General features: G+C 33.3%; 3 protein-coding genes across 4 annotated transcripts; 2 read left to right on the forward strand and 1 right to left on the reverse strand.

Annotated features, from left to right (window-relative positions):
* Positions 1-477: 477 nt before the first annotated feature.
* On the forward strand, positions 478-7,663 carry LOC145942606 (uncharacterized). Of its 2 annotated transcripts, XM_083049617.1 has the most exons (5): positions 548-2,508; positions 3,917-4,119; positions 4,400-4,756; positions 5,403-5,483; positions 5,918-7,663. In XM_083049617.1, exons 1-5 carry the CDS (start codon positions 702-704, stop codon positions 6,116-6,118), a joined length of 2,649 nt encoding a protein of 882 aa, XP_082905743.1. In that variant the 5' UTR covers positions 548-701; the 3' UTR covers positions 6,119-7,663. The 2 variants fall into 2 exon arrangements, with proteins under 2 accessions (XP_082905663.1, XP_082905743.1); XM_083049537.1 differs by lacking the exon at positions 5,918-7,663 and having other exon boundaries at positions 478-2,508; positions 5,227-5,477.
* A 1,156-nt stretch (positions 7,664-8,819) lies between these two features.
* Positions 8,820-12,191, forward strand: LOC145943651 (WD repeat-containing protein 91). Its single transcript, XM_083051384.1, has 8 exons — positions 8,820-8,951; positions 9,206-9,470; positions 9,561-9,676; positions 9,939-10,126; positions 10,200-10,515; positions 10,608-10,729; positions 10,806-11,460; positions 11,546-12,191. The coding sequence occupies exons 1-8, from the start codon at positions 8,832-8,834 to the stop codon at positions 11,693-11,695; spliced, it is 1,932 nt and encodes a 643-aa protein (XP_082907510.1). The 5' UTR covers positions 8,820-8,831; the 3' UTR covers positions 11,696-12,191.
* Spt3 (Transcription initiation protein Spt3) lies at positions 9,188-15,319 on the reverse strand. The gene is made up of 9 exons (XM_083052480.1): positions 14,979-15,319; positions 14,789-14,904; positions 14,453-14,701; positions 14,284-14,365; positions 13,226-13,462; positions 12,823-13,137; positions 12,552-12,739; positions 12,338-12,481; positions 9,188-9,326 (listed from the first exon to the last, which is right to left on the reverse strand). The coding sequence occupies exons 1-8, from the start codon at positions 15,013-15,015 to the stop codon at positions 12,344-12,346; spliced, it is 1,362 nt and encodes a 453-aa protein (XP_082908606.1). The 5' UTR covers positions 15,016-15,319; the 3' UTR covers positions 9,188-9,326; positions 12,338-12,343.
* Between the last annotated feature and the right edge of the window lie 2,507 nt (positions 15,320-17,826).

The following is a 17,826-nucleotide window of genomic DNA, read 5'->3' on the forward strand; positions in this document are numbered from 1 at the left end:
TTATTGAAATCATAATAATCCTATTACACAACTACAAAACGTATGTGTATACAGTCTACAATTTTCCATATAATTAATCGCATCTCACACTAAAGCTGTATATTATACTATAAGCTTAATATTATACAGCTATATTTTTGTATTATTGCTATTTATTTTAATCAATTTATATAATTCTTGGGTTGATTTTTACTTCTTTTTTTAACAATTAAATTTTTTATATGGTAAAATGTGATGTTGGATTGACACATTCTTTCATTTTCGAAAAATCTGTTTCTCGTGACATTTGTATAATCGACGTATTCCCAGCTGATCGCCTCGCAAAACTCCTGGTCACAGGGGTCACAAGGTCAGACCACCCACACCATCGTCTTCCGACTCCGATGCGGTGGCGCAGCGCAAACGTCAAACGGGTTGCAGTGGATGCAGGCGCGGCGTCGCGACGCCAAAGCGACGAGGTTTTGCGTTGCGCGCGGCGCCGTCGCTCGATATCCGCTGCGGTACAAAGCCGGTCATCCGGTTCCGTCGCCGTAGCGGTAGCTGGTAGCGGCAAACGTCGCGAGTGTCGCGGTGCCGACGGTGGTGGGAGCAGCCTCCGTTTTATTTCTGTCTCGGTCTCGTTCGGGGCCGGTCTCGCGAGTGTGTAGAGTACGGTTTTCTTCGCGAAAGTTTCACGATAACGACAACGACGAAGATTCGCGATGGAGGATAGTTACACGGTACACAGACGTCGTAAAGCGGCCGCCAGGAAACGCGAGAAGACGCCCGATCCTTCGTCGAGAGGCGCATCTCGCAGGGATACTTCGGACGATGAAGACGAGGACAGACGCGCCAGAATGGAAAGGATGGCCGAGGAGGCTGAAAAGATGGATCAGCAGCAAAAGGAAAACAAACTAGCGCAGCAGCGACAGGAGGAATCTGCGAAGGAATCAGAGAATCGAGATAAGAAGAAGGATGTTCACCAAGAGCAGCGTCCTGTTCGGAGAAAGGACAGAATTGATGCGAGGAAGTCTGCGAATGTAGATGACATGATCGCTATACGCGCCGAAGTAGTCGCCAAGTCAACAGTGGCTGGGAATAATTCTGGAAAGACTGACGCCGCAGCAGCTGATGACAACAACACGCAGTTAGTAAAGCAGACCACTGAAGTAACGAACAAGATTGACGACGAGAGTATCATTAAGAGAGAGGGCATCAAAGCCGAAATTGTCAAGGAAAATCTGATCGCGCAAGAGACGTCGGAGACACCGAAAGAAACGAATGATGAGATCGTTAGATCTGCCGAAGTCCGCAAAGTCGAAAGACGATTTAAAAGAAAGTCGAAAGAACGCGTAGACAGGTACAGTCGATCAACGGATTCTAGCGATGAGGATGAAAAAAGCGAGTCGAGTCAAAAGAGGACAAAGTCGCCGGAAGCAACAAGGCCTAGGACAAGGAAGACGAGTGGAAAGAGTCGTGTCAGCGATCCGGAAACCCAAAAAAAAGATGCCGAGAGACAGAATCGAGAGAAGAGATCATCGAGTCGACAAAAACTGGAGGACGAGCCTCGGACGAAGGATAACGTCGAGAAGCCACGTTCGAAACCTTACAGTCAGACCGAGGACACGGACGAGGATTCGAAGAACATCAAGAAGAGCGAGAACTTCTCACAGAGATCTGAAGGACGAATAATTAAGAGATCTTCGATTGAACTGAAGAAGCAGATTATCCCGCTGAACAATGAAAGTCTGATCGAGGACTTTGCGAGGGCTCAGAGGGAATACATGTTGAGGGAACGCAGTATTCTAGATCCGGAGTCCACAGATGCCTTCCAGGATGCGATTGAAACTAGTTTTTTGAGGAAACGGAAGTTCAGTCTGGCGCACACCGAAAGTGAACACGAAGAGATCGTTCAAGACATAACGGAGTCTTCCGATGCAACTAAGTCTTCCGATAAGAAGAAATCGTGGTTCTCCTGGATGTTATTCTGGCATAGAAAACAAGAGGCTGATAATGATATCGCGAAGAAGATTGAGGACGAACCGAAGCCGACTCCGAAAGTTGAAGAGATCAAAGTGGAGAAGCAGGAAGCTCCGGAAAAGGTTACTCTGTTGGACTTCTTCAGAGCGCTCAAAGACATTGTCGGCGAATTCAAAATCTTTGTCGCACAAAATCCACGAGAGACGATGATCATCAGACAGCTACGTAATCGCTGCATAGTCGGATTGCTGCTCGTGATGATCTATTGCGGCCTCGGCGGCTTCATCTTCCGGTTCGTGGAAGGCGCCTTCGAGACGTTCTACAAATGCGGCGTGAAACGCGTGAAGAGGGACTTCCTGGATAGTCTCTGGAATTACAGCCACAACTTGAGAGAGGATGACTGGAAGAGCATGGCGCGCAAGAAGCTGATGGAGTTCGAAGAGCAGCTTCACACCGCTCATGAAGCCGGCCTGCATAGTTACAGCGGTCAAAAGAGCTGGAGTTTCTTGAACGCGGTCGTGTATTGTCTCACTGTCATCACCACCATCGGTGAGAAAATATTTTGAGGGAGGGAAAGGAGTTGGAACCCCAGGAATAATCTCTCCCTGAACTGAAGAGGTTGATTTTCTAGGATCATCTTTTAATATATTCTTCATCATTTTTTACCTTTTTTTTATCAGACTTGAGAGTATTGAAGTAATGCAAGAATGAAAAGAATATGTATATTCGCGAAAGAGAATTTAATCAGAATAAGTTTCCTCGAATTGAAACAGATTTTAATATTCTTTTGTTAATACTTTTTTTTAAAATATTTTGTTACAAAGTATTTATAATATATGTACAGTATAAAAATGTTAAGAATATTGAAACTCTTTCAAGAGCTAATAATTTAATTACTAATTGTAAATTATTATTATTTAAAATTAAAATTAAAATTAAACTCTTTTTCTCTGAGATATAGCTATATTAATTTATCCAAGTTATTTTTTTATGAAGTCATATTTTAGATACATAGATACAACAATTTTTTAATTCATTAAAATAAATTCCGCTATTAGATAGCTGTTATAACTAGTGAAAAATATATATCTTAGTTATATAGTTATTTAATATCTGCTATTCCCGAGTGAGTATTATGTTAGTATAACTTTGAAGAAATATAACTTTGTTGTGACAATAAAGGCGCGCAATAGATCTAACATAAATATAATATACCGTAAAGCGAAAATTTGTGAATAAGTTTCTTAAAATTAATTAATTAACTCACATTTTCTTCAATGTTATGTTTTAAATTTTGATTCGTTCAAATGATGCTTGTGTTCTCGATACTCGTTTAAATCACCAGGTGAACGCGATAAATTTGGACCAGAGGAAAAGGCACGACATCATTGACTTGTATTATGCAATATTTACAGTTTTAGAGTTTTTCTCCGATAAAATAGTAAACTCACAGCTGAATACATCTGAACGGCACGATCGTATCAATGATATTGTTCAATTGCATTCAGCCAGATTGATTGTTTCTTCTTCTATCATGCGAGTCATCAAATCTACGAGAAAACAACCGTCGACTTGCTACGTCGTTGAATAATCTAAACTTAGATTACTCGTGCGTAAACGAGCTGTTTTCGATTTAACAAGAGACTAACGCAAACAAAATAAACTATGAAAGATTTAATTCCATATATGCGTCTAAAATTTAAAATGTAACATTTCATCGCATTTTATAATATTAAATAAATATAATCTCGCGTGATAAATAAATATATTATGTAAATATAAAGTTTTTATATAATATCTATTATATTGAATTAGGATTTTTTTCAGAATGTGATGTAAGGAAATATAACATATAAATGTTAATATTAATGTATGTTATTATACTGTAATATATATTTATATTGTTGTAATATAGTGATATTATAATATATTGATCTAGATAATTTTATAATTTCAGGATACGGACATATTTCGCCAAGTACAAATGCAGGAAGAGCTATTACGATCATATACGCTATTTTCGGTATCCCGATGTTTTTAATTATCCTGGCCGACTTCGGTAAGTTATTTACGCGCGGCATGAAGTTCCTGTGGGCATTCGTAAGAAGATTATACTACACTGGTAGCTGTCGCAAGGTTCGTCGCACTGGGCCCGTTCAGGTGAGACATTATTTAATTAAGTGTCTCAAGAAACATTATTAGTCCAAAGAGAAATTAAGTTAATTATCCAGAATATCTTTTACAATATTAAACTTCAAACTTTTTGAAAATTTCCGAAATATTTCACAATATTTTATAATATCCTTGACATTTAATTTTTTTATTATATATATTATTTTATATATTTTATATATTATATTATTTTTTAATTTCTCGATTAATCGATAAATCCAGAGCTGATTATTGATTAATTTTATCCATTATTTCCGGGAAATCGCAGGAAGTCATGAAGGGTGTGCAACTTGTGTACGATCTCGCGAAGTTTCGACGACCGTCGCAGATGAATCCGGAAGAGATCGAGGAGATACAGAGGCAGCAGGAGATGCAACAACAACAGCAGACGGTCCTCAATCTGGACGCCAACGCGTCGGACACGCCGGGTACACCAGCTTTGTCGACGTTTGCCATCGATGACGAATTCAATCTGCCGATCTCGGTCGCGATCGTCATCCTCCTGGCCTACATCTTCATAGGAGCCATTCTGTACTATATGTGGGAGGAATGGGGCTTCTTCGAGAGTTTCTACTTTGTCTTCATCTCCATGAGCACTATCGGCTTCGGCGATTACGTACCAAAGGTGATTATCTCCCGAATGTCGGTCAAACCACACAAATATAGTTTTATATTCTCTAACATCAAAATCTCTCTTTGTAAATTTGTAGATAAATTTTTATATTTAGATTTTTTCTTTATTACGATTTGTAGATGTTTATGATTGGTATAACTCGAGAGAGATAAATCATACGAAATGAAGGTATTGATAATAATTAACAGAAATTGTTAGAATTAACAGAATTGCTTGAGAGTAGGGTATATCATTTAATTAATATTTCATAAGTAGTACATGAATAAAATGATTTATCACTTGCTCCGATCGCTACAGTTTGCTTTGCATGAGGACAGCACGAAGTCCTCGAGCAAATCCCTGAATTTTATTTAATTTGTCCTTAGCGCCCTTTTGAATTTACGAGTCTATGACGATTTTCATCTTATACACAGCATATGATTACTCTAGTATCTGTTTTTTTCTTTCACGGTGGCGATCAGATGGTAAGCTTTTCAACGTGCAAAAACTTTCTCGAAGGAAAATGTATATCATCGTCCATTCATTGTTTTTCATATGCTTATTTTCTTTCGCAAATCGTTTTGTATTAATAAATTTATAAATCCATCTTTTGAAATTCGTGATTCGCAGAATTTAACATTGAGATTGATTGATTTAGCACCCCATATACATGATGTGTTCGATAGTATACCTGGTGTTTGGCCTGGCACTCACGTCTATGTGCATCAATGTCGTGCAGGTGAGCAAAAGAGTTTTTATATATTTTTTACTTATATTTACAATTCTATTTATAAAAAAATATATACTATATATAAAATTTATAGAAAATTTTAAAATTATTTTTTTTATTAGTATTATTAACTGATTGCATAAATTCTATTCTCTTTTCTGATCCTTGTTTCTAAATAAAACAGTTGTCATGATGGCAAATTTTGATATATAGTTAATATTTGAGAGCTATATCGCGAAAAATATATATTTTTAATTAGCGATAATAAGTTCAATAGTAAAATTGTAGTTAATATAATATTCCTTATATTTAGTACTTCGTTTGATTTAACGATTAAGGTCGAAACTGGTGCAATTAAAAATCAAGAAAATAGTACTCCGATTAATTAATCTGATCTAATTTAAATTAATCCGATCGAATTAACCCGATTGTATCGTTGTCAGGTGATGCTGGGAGACTCGTTCAAGCATGCGAGCCAAAAAATCGGTGCCACGATCGGCTTCGAGTTCGCCGAGGACGACAACTCGGTGAAACCAGCACCGCCGCCGCCGGTCGAAATCGCGGATGTCCACGTGAGCATGAAAGAATCCGAGAGCGGCGAGAAGATCGCGCCCAAAGCAAAGCAAGAGGACGTCGATCTGTAGATGCATTTCTTTCTCAGAGAAACTCCTACACGTCCAGATCGAGTGCTCACTCACTTGCTCACTCGTTCGCTAATTTCTCGAAATATGCGTGCGTTTTTCCAGCCTTAAAAGAATAATTGTTCGCTGGCTTATGCAACGCAAACACACAATGGGATACACGTAACCATTTCAGCACGCACGCAAAAGCTTCGCGACTCGAGAAAAACAATCATCGTCATTCGAGGGGCCGTCTTTACGTCTGATATCTATGAAGTTTGATTAAGATAATTGACCCTGGAATGTTTGACGTTTATCAAGATTGAATTTGCGAATGAGTGTTTTAATTAAATCTAATAAATAGTTTTACTTATTTTCAATAAGCTAAATTGCTATGGGACTCAATACTTTTGAAGTTCCACTCTAAAAATTTTCAAATCTTTTTGGCGATATAATAATGGTCCCACACATTTTGACTGTATCAGTAAAGGAATTTTTAAAGCACTATACACATTATATGTCCATCTATTGTTGAAATCGCGTCGAATAAACGTGACTCTCTCGAATGTATATATTTCTGAGATGCATACAAATACGATTTTATGAAACTGGAGATCTAGTCGTGCCCTCTATCAATGCGATCAACGAATTGCCTGAAGAAATAAACTCTAGACGATAAGCTTCGATAGAAATTCGCGTGTAAAATGATTGTGCATAATCCAATGAACGTATCGAAACAAATTTGTCCGAAACGATACGCACAAATGTATTTAAATGATGTCTCGTCAGGCGAATCTCGTATATTGAATTTATGATAATCTTGGAAAGAAGTTTTAATTACAGGAAATCATGCCAATGGTATGATGGAATATCACTTACTGTTCGCGTTTTGCAATTTGGGTGCGAATTTAAAAATAAAGAAATAAATCTGCTTTATAAAATTTAATTATAATAAAAAATTTAATAAAAATTGTACAAATAGAAATATATGTATATAAAATAAGATAAAAAGTTCGTCATCGTTTTTTTATTATCATTATAGTATTACATATTTCACAATACCATTGGCAAATAGAACAATTTCTCAATTATGATAAATAAAATGTTTGTTATAATTGCGCGATATCTCCAGTACTAGTCATTATTGATACGATAAATTGCGAGAAACTATTTTTCATAAAATACATACATCGAACAAAAGAAATATCGCCACTTTGCAGCCGCGCTCTTGCCAAATATATTCGCGGGTCAGAATATATCTCGCGACTTATTTTTCGTAGTCTAGTGTCTATTGACAATAAATGTAAGAAATTTCAAGTATTTTATATATTCTATTATTTGTCATAATATGATATCCTTCCTAAGTTGATTCTTATATACGAAATGTAAAATTCGAGAGGTGATTAATTTGAATGGCCTAAATTCCTCTTTCTGCGAATTATTCTAAGATTATCTCTGCCGTTGTGAAAGAAAGTTAATCTTTGGTAAATTTCTCTTTGTATAAAAAGCACATTTAACTTACACAATTTACGCGGCAGTTAATTCTTCCGCAGAATTAATAGGATCTTTTATATATATATATATATATATATATATATATATATATATATATATATATATATATATACAAGAAATAAATTAAAGTGTTATATTAAAAAATATGAATAAAAACTTATTTCATAAAATGAAGATATTAAAAAAAATTTTTAATCGAGAATTAAATTCAATATCTGGAAAAAATGTAGAAAAATTTAGAGATTTTTAAAGTAATCCTCGATTCTGAAAATTAGAGATTCAAAATTTTATAGAATAATTTATCATCTTCTCTCTCATTCTTTTATATTTTTTTCTATGTTTCCTATAACTGCATAATTATATGATGACATCATTGTAATAATAAAGAGATTAAATTCTGAGAATTTCAATTTCCGCGATAAAGACAAAACACTCGTGCCTTTTCAAAAATAAAAATAAATTAGTTGTTGAACTTTTACGATATACAAGAATTCCTGCATGTGATAAAGTTTAATCCATAATCAGTGGCCCTGTTTGGCAGGAATAAAATTTTTAACTTAATTCTATGTAAAAAGTGACAGGGTTTTGTGACTATATGATGTTTTAACGATATTACTATTCGTTGAAAATTCAGATAAAAATTATAAGAATTAAGTGTATAAATTTATTACTGTAATAAGATTATTACTACTCAATAATATTATGCAATTATTATTATCAAATAATTTATCTACAAATAAATGTTTACGACAGAATATAATAAGATGATATATATTCAATTTGTTACATGTTTATATTACATAGAAATTTTGATAATATTTAATTTTATATGGCTTTATAATATTTTTCTTCTATTCTTTATACTATTTTTCTTTTAAAAAATAATAATTTGTATTTTCAAAAAATAGATAATATAAAAGATTTTTAATAATATATAGAAAAATGTATAGATTTCTTTTTGCAAATTTTTTTTGGAAATTAGAATTTACAATATTTATTTTGCTTTTTGTCGAGAATCGAATGCTCGAGCGAGAAGTTGATCGATACGAGCTCGCATATGTTTTTTATCGCAACGCCTTTTGTTGGCAATCCTGCATCCATATGGAATCATGTTGTGCTGTGTGCTGTTGCGTTTTCAGTGAGGACAAAGATGGCCAAAGGATGACAACATACAGCTGTCAACTGTGTGAACGATTAACGTTTCAAAGAGACTGGAGGGAAAATGTCTCACATACAGTATGTAGACGAATTAGTCAAGGAGTACTTGCTCTTCAGGGGCTTTAGTCAAACTCTGAAAGCCTTTGATAATGATTTGAAGACAGAAAAAGAAAAGGGCTTTAGGGTGAGAATTTTAGCAAAATAATGATAGAAAACATTGAACAAAATAAGAATTATTTGTTAAACGAATCAAAACTTAAAATAATCCCGCAATACGTTTCTCCTTGTGTCACTATTTCTATTAATATTTGCTTTCAATATGCTTCTTATGTTTGTTTTTATACGTATGTTATAAACAAAAATATTCTAAATTGTAATATATGAAAGTTGTCGATACCAAAAAAATGTCTTAAAAATATTCTATGTTTAATTAAACAGGTAGATAAAATAGTTGATCAATTAATGCAATATGTATACAATTATGATCTGGCATCGTTGAGGGAACTGTGGGGACACTTGGATACTAGAATGTTTTGCCGACTAGAAAGTCATTTTACACCTGCAATCAGAAAATTGGAGAATGCTGTATTAAAAATGTACTTGGTGAATGCGGCTTTGAATGGCAAGCAAGATAGGATACAGGAATTTTTTACCAAAATGGCACCAGAGCTACAGGGTCACTCGGAATGGAAGGAGTGGTTTGGTATATATCATTCATCTCTTATTCATTTTATGAATTTATAACATTGCAAGTTTTTGAAAATTATAATTTGTACGCTTTGTAATATTACAGCACTCCCTTTTATCAAAAATCCCGAAGACAATCCAACTTACTCCGTTCATTTTAGTAAGCAATGGCACGATACTATGTTGGTATCTTTACATAATTTCCTAGCAACAATTTTTCAAGTAGGTAGAAAGATATTTTATTGCACTGTATACACATCTCTAAAGCTAAACTTAATTATTCAATTAAATAATAGATCAAATAATTTATACATAATATAATAAGTTATTTCAATTGAATTTATATCACACGAGTATTTGATTATAATTTATCATTTTCCTGTTATATATATATATATATATATAAAACAAAAATAGATAAAACACGTTTGAATCATATAGTATAAAATGATATTAAGAAATTTAATATTTACTGTTATCTTAGTGTATGCCACAGCCGACATTACTCACGATAGACGAAGATACAAATAAATTAAAACGATTGCAAGAGGAGAATGAAATATTGAGGCAACGATTGAGCGAATCTGTTAAGATAGAAAACATATCTGATGTGAATCCAGGCTCAGCACCCCAACATCTCCCTATAATGGATGATTTTTACATCATTGCTCAGTATGTTCACATTTGTTGTAAAAACTGTTCGTTAAGAAGTTCATATAATTTAATGATCATTGATATTTAATAGAGAATCGCCGTTACTGGAAAATCCTAAGACTCTAAGGAATCTCATAAGAAATATAGGTGGTGGATCCAGTCCAATTTTGAGCAGAAAGCTTGCGATAAATGTAAAAAAGATTACGGAACCTGAAATGTGCTCGACGAAACGGACAAACACGAAGGGGCGGATAAATTCGATCAGCAAATCCGAGGCAGTCGCCAAGAGGAGCATCAGCTGTGATTCAAGATTAAATAGTTCTAGAAAAAGAGACTCTTCTATGGATACTGCTATCGAGAGGAAAACTAAGGAAAAGATCGATTCTAGTTATATTCTTTTAAGTCAGGTAAAAAAACCACGCTCTAATCTCAAGAACTTTCTGCTACTAACAACTTTATAATTGTGCTTGTATATATAATATATGTAATATGTTTACAGGAGGAATATACAGAGCACAAAACCTCCATAATCCAATGCAAAAGTAATGCCAGTGGATCATACGTCGCGACAGGCGATGCCGATGGTATCATCAAAGTATGGACGCCGATTCCCTCGCCAAAGTAATAACGCGTTTATGTAATTTTCCCGTTTGATGCAACGCCGACATGCGATTCTTACTATCAATGTTTTTATTAGGACTGTTACTACGTTCACTTCCGCTACGGCGAATTCCAACAAGGCTATTACTTCGCTAGACTGGATATCGAAGAATGAACGTTACTTTTTGCACGGCGACAATAACGGCTTGATCCAACTGCACGACACTCGGGATTGCAAGACGCTATGGGATATTCAGCACGAGAATTCGCGAATAGTCACGTTAATCTGTAATCCGACTGAATCGACGTTCGTCTGCTCCGTGTCGGACGGCAGCGAGGGCAAACTACTGCTATACGACATAAAGACGAGGAAGCTCGAGAGAACGTTGCCGCTGGAGCAGAACGTCACCGCTTTATGTTCCACGTTCAATCATAACGGCCAACTACTTATCACGGGATTGTCCAACGGCAATATATTGATACACGATCTGAGGCGAAACGAGATAATAGACAATCTCAACTGCCATTCTAGCCCGATAATCGATATAGAGTTAATTAACGACTTTACGAATATATGCGCGCAAAGTGAGGACGGTAAACTATGCCAAAGAAGCTTGAATCACTCGGGGAAGATCTTGTGGGAGACCAAAATAAAGATTGACAAGAATCCTGTTCATGGAAAGCTATTTACCTTCGATCAAAGTGGTAATTATATGTTACTCTGCACGCAGACTGGAGGAAATATATATAAGGTATGTTATTCTATATACGAATATGCTTAATTATAGTTAAGTGTAATAAAAAATGTATTCTGACATTTTTATTTCACTATAACAGATGCCACCAGGTACACAAGGAAAGATTTTAGAGCTAGGCGGACATAAGGGTACCCTATGTTGCGACTGGTCAACTGCCAATCAATCTGGAACTTGTATAACTGGAGGCGCGGAAGGAAAAGCGCGAGTATCGACGCTACTCTCACCATGATATAGGAATAAAATTAGTATCTGTATAAATTCGTAAGACAAATAGTTAACTAATGATATTAATGAGAGATCTTGTAGATATATTATTTTATTCATATTTTAAACTCGTAAATGGCTGCGAAACATTATATTAGAATTTAGATTTTAAAACATTATATTAAGTAATATCGCCAAAGCATTGGTAATACGTGAAAAAAAGAAATCCTGATATTTTATGGAAAGTACAATGTATCCCGTCTTAAAATAGTTACAAGTAGTGTGTACTATAATAATATAATAATAATATTCTATCTTTGAAAAAAGCAATCAGGGATTATTAAAATGTGTAAAATGTACAGAAATTATTATAGGAAAGATCTCGTAAGTAATCTCCGAAATTATATCAACTGTGTGACACAATTTTACTCGGTTTTATAAAAAAAAGAAAAAAAATTAAAAGAATCTCATAAAATGATTAAAAAAATAAAACACATGTACAAAAAACCAAGAAAATGTCAATAAATACGAGTCAATTTTAGAATAGAGTATGTTTTGTATTTTCCAGAATTCTTGGCAATTAAACTTGTATAAGATTAATGAATTATAGTATAAATTATTTTATTATTATTTCAAAGTAGTTATTTGAACTTCTAACTTTTCTCACCTTTATTTAGCATGAAAGGAGTTTTAAATTCGATCTTCTCATGGACCATCTGTTAAAAGGGCCTGTCATATCTAGCTGCGGAGACCAATACCTCCTAAGAGCTTCATTTATTTCTGAAGGAGTAAATGGTTTTGTTACGACGTTCTGTAAAAAAAGGAATAAATAATATATCTTGTGTTAATTAAATTTTTTTTCCAACAAATACAATATTTACCTTGCCATGATAATATGGCTTGTATGTAAATGGATTAACATAATTGAGTCGCTGTCGATCTATAGCATCGCCTTGCATTTTATTTTGGTCCTGTCGAACTATGAAAGTGAGATCAATAATTTGAGCAACCGTTTCATATGCGAGATAGCTTAAGACTGTGTATGCTTGTTTCGACAAAGTAATATCACCTAAAAATTACCAAATATGAAAATTTAAATACCATAATAAAAAATGTGTAATATAATAGATTTAATACTAATCCAGATAATACCATCCAAGCCAATCCAGTCACTGAACTTATGGCGATTCTTGTTCACAAAGGACACACGACGAGCCTTGCTATACTTCATATAACGCATTTCATCCATGGATCTTGTCGCGATATCCGCACGAATGCATCTATGTCGTTTGATGTAATCCATAGTGGACGAATTTTCAAGAAGTTCGCCTGTGTTGTCAATCTGTTCTAGAAAAATCTGAAATGGCACTTTTTTCTTGATATCATCCACTTGTTCCTGGTCCATGGCATTTTGTGGCGTATCGTTCGTCAAAATTTTTTGAACTGAGCCTCCTAATTCTTTGATTTCTAAACAAAAAAATATTCTATAAATAGAACAATGCACAGTATATATGATGCGCATAGTGAGAAAATTCCACTACATATTTAAACCCACCGAGATATTTTAGAAGACGCTGAAGCTTGACCTTGTCTTTGCGCAATAAGAAAATAAAGTCCTCTGCATTAATAATGTTACTCTTCTTCGGAAGCTGACCGGCTCGTCTGTCAGCAATTTCGCACGCTCTCCTGACAATTGCTTTCATTTGCTGCAGCACAACATCCTCTATGATCTTTGCAGATTCAAACAACGGTTCACTGCTATCACCGAATCCATGCATCATTTGTCGAATATCTAAAAAAATATTCGAATTTATATTAATAATACTTATATTTGATTTAGTGCCTAACCTTACAAATTCTTAAAAACGCTCACCCTGAATATAATTCAATGTTTCAGTGTCTGGCGGCTTTGAAAATGACGTTTCTGCCATTTTCGCTTATTTATGTTATTTTTCGATCAAATGACAACGAATATGAGATCTTTTTAAAGAATAAATAAACAGCATGTATTCACGTGTGCATATAAATATTTACTCCTAAAGCTTATAGACTGATAGTGCTGCCACACAGCTATGAGTCATAAATAAACTCAAGAAAAAAAAAAATAATATAAATGTACAAGGATGGAGAATAGGAACATATAAATATATATGTAATTTATATAAATAAAAAATGAAAAGAAGTAAGATTTAATGGAAGTTGAGAGCTTTTATTATTTACTGCTGTAAATTATTGATCTATTATTTTCTCACATATACAGCAGCATCATGCGAGAGATTTTATAATAATGTTTACTTGTATAAATTTCTTACACATAAATTGTTTGGCCGAAAATGTACTTTGCAAAAAGGAGAATAATGTATTACTTGTAAGTCCCTCATTGCTCAGTATGTTCTGCTGCAACATGTTCTGGCACAACTTTAGCAACTTTCCGGAATTCTTTGCATAAAGACTTTGGACATTGCATTTGTGTCCAACTGATTGGTACCATAGCTACGCCTGTGTAAAATAAATTTAATAATTTAGTTATATAAAATATAAATATAAAATAATTTAGTTATTAAAATAAGTTATTAAAAAAAAATAAGGAAAATATATATCAAATATCTTTACCTTCTTCGCTATGTGCTATTACAACTCCTAGCTCATTTTCCGCAGTATTCAATTGATAAGTATGTGCTTCTGTCATTGGCAACTGTCAAAAAGTATAGGAAAAAAAAAAAGCAAAACTGTAATCTTGATCCATAAACTCTCCATTTTCTAAAATAACTTAAAAGGATACAACTCTTGCGAGAATAATATCTCCAGGTCGATAGCATTTATACATTTCTAGTCTATCTTTGTCAATTGCTCGAACATCTTCTTTCCTTAATATCGCTCTATAAGGTCTCGTCAGTACTATGTCACCTATACACTTGATGCTGCATTTACAAAATCTCTGATTAACTATAGTGACTATAGCTGTCACAATATCTCCTGGAGCAGGAACAATACTCTGCTCCGTTATACCCTGTACTTCAATTGTACGAGTCTGCAACAACATACATTAAAAAATATATATTGTGCTGTTATTTCAAATAACAAACATTTCTTTTACTTTTCTAATACAGAAACTAACTTTTTCGTCTGTTGTTAATTTCACAATACCAGCAAGCTTCGAATAAATATAACCTTGCTGCTCATATGTTCCAGGTCCGGCTATATTAACTTTATCAGATACACATAATCGTTGACCTGTAAGAAATTGATTGAAAAATTAGTTTAATGTGCTTGCAAAATTTAAATAATTAAAAATAGATGAGAATTACCTGGTACACAAACGATAAGTTCCTCTTGTTTGTTCATTATTTTATTTTGTTTACATACAATTTACATCAATACAATAAACATTTATTTACAGAAAAAACATCAATCTGCTGAAGATAATAATATCAATGATCTATGCGAGAGACAGCAGATACATACAAATAGATTTATCGTATCAAAAAAATTAATTTTAATTTAATAAAAATAATTTCCTCCGAATTATAACTAAAAAAGATTATGTTAATCAAGGGGTTATGTTCTTTCGTAAAATTGCTGCTACGTTGTGTTCTAAAATTTACTTCTTAAGAGTAGAGTAATGATTCGATTGACCAATCAGGACAAGAGAAATGAATCTTTCTTTGTCCTGATTGGTCGAGACATCGCTACTACGAGGAGTGAATTTTAGAACACGACTTTAAAATGAAGTTGGTTGCGTAAAATATGTCACGTGACGATGACGTCACGCGTCTCGCAGAGTACAGTCACGTGACCATGCTTGTTTTACCGCGAGTTTTACCGCGTCTCGCTCTGTACTTTTCGCGATCGTTATCGTCTAAAAAGTGAATTTCGCGCGCGAATTATCGGGAGTGTTTCGTCAAAAGGGTTCGTAAGTGTTATCGTAACGTAAACACCGCACGTACATCGCTATCGTATCGCGTATCATCAACCGAAGTTTTTGAGTTTTCTCGGAATGTTTCATGGCCGTCATTTTGGCGCTAAAGCGCATCAGAAGTATCAAAAGTATGTATCATTACCAAGTATGTATATCTCATCGTAATTAATTGTATTAATTGTATTGTTCAAGTATTTGAAATAGCAGTAGATATAATAGATATAGATTGAAATCGCTATTTTGTTATTCTCGCGTCATCGACGAGATGATATTAGACCACAATTATGGACAGAATACAGAAATATTTAATATACTGAATATTAATTAAGTCATAATAAATATATTGAGATATATTGGTTCAACGCAATGAATTAAAGCATTATATTATACCTATCTCATGAAATTATAATGAAAATCGCTAATTTTTTACAGTAATTATGCGGTTTGAAGAAACATTCTCTGTGCACTAACGTCATCTGAGCAAATCTCATGGAAATTATTGGCCAAACAAAGATAGATGATAAGTTACCTGTCTACAGAATGGTAAGTTATCTACTTCTTGAAATATCGAGATATTTAATAAATTGTGAGTAAATCACATAAATTATAATCTTTTTCTGTATTATTGCACATTTTACGTTTGTACAATTTTTTTACATTTGCGAATCAAATGTCTAAGATATTAAAGAATAATATTGTGAAAAATTGGATTCAAAATCGACAATTATAAAATATTCACATTTTTGCAATGAATTAAGTAGTAAATTTTTTAATATAGTACAGTAAAACAATTATTAATCGTACTTCAATTAGTGAAAATATTGAAAGATATACACATGGAGAGAATTTTCTCTTAGAATTTACCCTGGAAATCGTGGGACAATATAGGTATGGAAAGAATTTTATGAGAATTTCTCTGATTAATATTTATCACAATAAACATAATAATATCTACACGTTAAAATATAAAACATGTTTGAGTAATTTTACCATGCAGTTTAGTAAAATTAATCAAACATGTTTTATATTTTATTGTGATAGATATTATTACTTTTATTGTGATAAATATTAATCCAAGAAATTCTCATAAAATTCTTTCCATACCATATTGTCCCACGATTACCATGATTTTCAGGGTAAATTTTAAGAGAAAATTCTCTCTGTGCACACACATAAAATATATATGTTCCTATAATTTAAATATATTATATATTGTTTATATATGTATAATCAATTAAAATATTAATTAATTAATGTGAACATTAATTAATTAATTTATATATAATTATATATTTCTAAATATATATTTTTTGCATGTATTTTGAAACTAAATGCAATTTCGAAAATTAAACAATATTATCACGCGACATGATTTTGATATAAAAATACGATAGCATAAACGAATAGTGATATAAACAATGTTTTCAATTCTCATAACGACAAATATTTAAAAAGTTTCAAATCGGCTCTCGCTGATTGTTGTACACAATATCGAGAACCGTTCTCAGTTTTATCGGCAGCTACGAGTTAATCACCGATAAATGATTAATGCGCGTTCCCGAGAAAATTAAAGCTTCTCGTCGTAAAGCTGCGTGTGGATCGCATCGCGCCGCGAGAACACGTATCGCGGTGGGGTTTAATAATAAATTTCAACTTAATCAACACATGGGAAGCTGTTTCGCGAAACGCACGTCGATATATCTCGCGGACCTCGTTCCATTACATTGCGAAAGATGAGCCGTTAATATGTGAGAAATCCGGTTTTTAGACGAGCGCACAAAGTATATATCGACACTGAAAAAAAATGTGTTAACTTGACTAACAATAAACTTTTAAACTAAATTACTATTTTGTTAATTGATTATATATTAGTATTTAATTCAAATATACGTTTTGTTAGATTTAATATGTTATATTTAATTTAAATATTTCTATATGTTCAATTAACAAAATAATATTTAGTTGAAAGGTTTAGTCAAGTTAACAAATTTTTTTTCAGTGGAGTGTCTCCAAAGAATCAGATATCTTTTTGATCGCATATTTTAGCCAATTTAATTTATCGATATTTTCTTAACAAAAAATATTGAGATATTAATAGTTTCCAATTAGTAATAAAAAATAAACAGCATGTCGCAAATTAAATTTCAAAACAACAAATATATAAATAATAAATAATATTCATTAAAATATCTTTGCTTTAGCAAAATTTTAATTTGATGTTTAATTTTGTAGATATG

The sequence above is a fragment of the Prenolepis imparis genome, unplaced genomic scaffold, assembly GCF_030444845.1.
Source record: "Prenolepis imparis isolate NDT839.2.m4 unplaced genomic scaffold, iyPreImpa1.0 SCAF_1, whole genome shotgun sequence".
Taxonomy (NCBI): domain Eukaryota; kingdom Metazoa; phylum Arthropoda; class Insecta; order Hymenoptera; family Formicidae; genus Prenolepis; species Prenolepis imparis.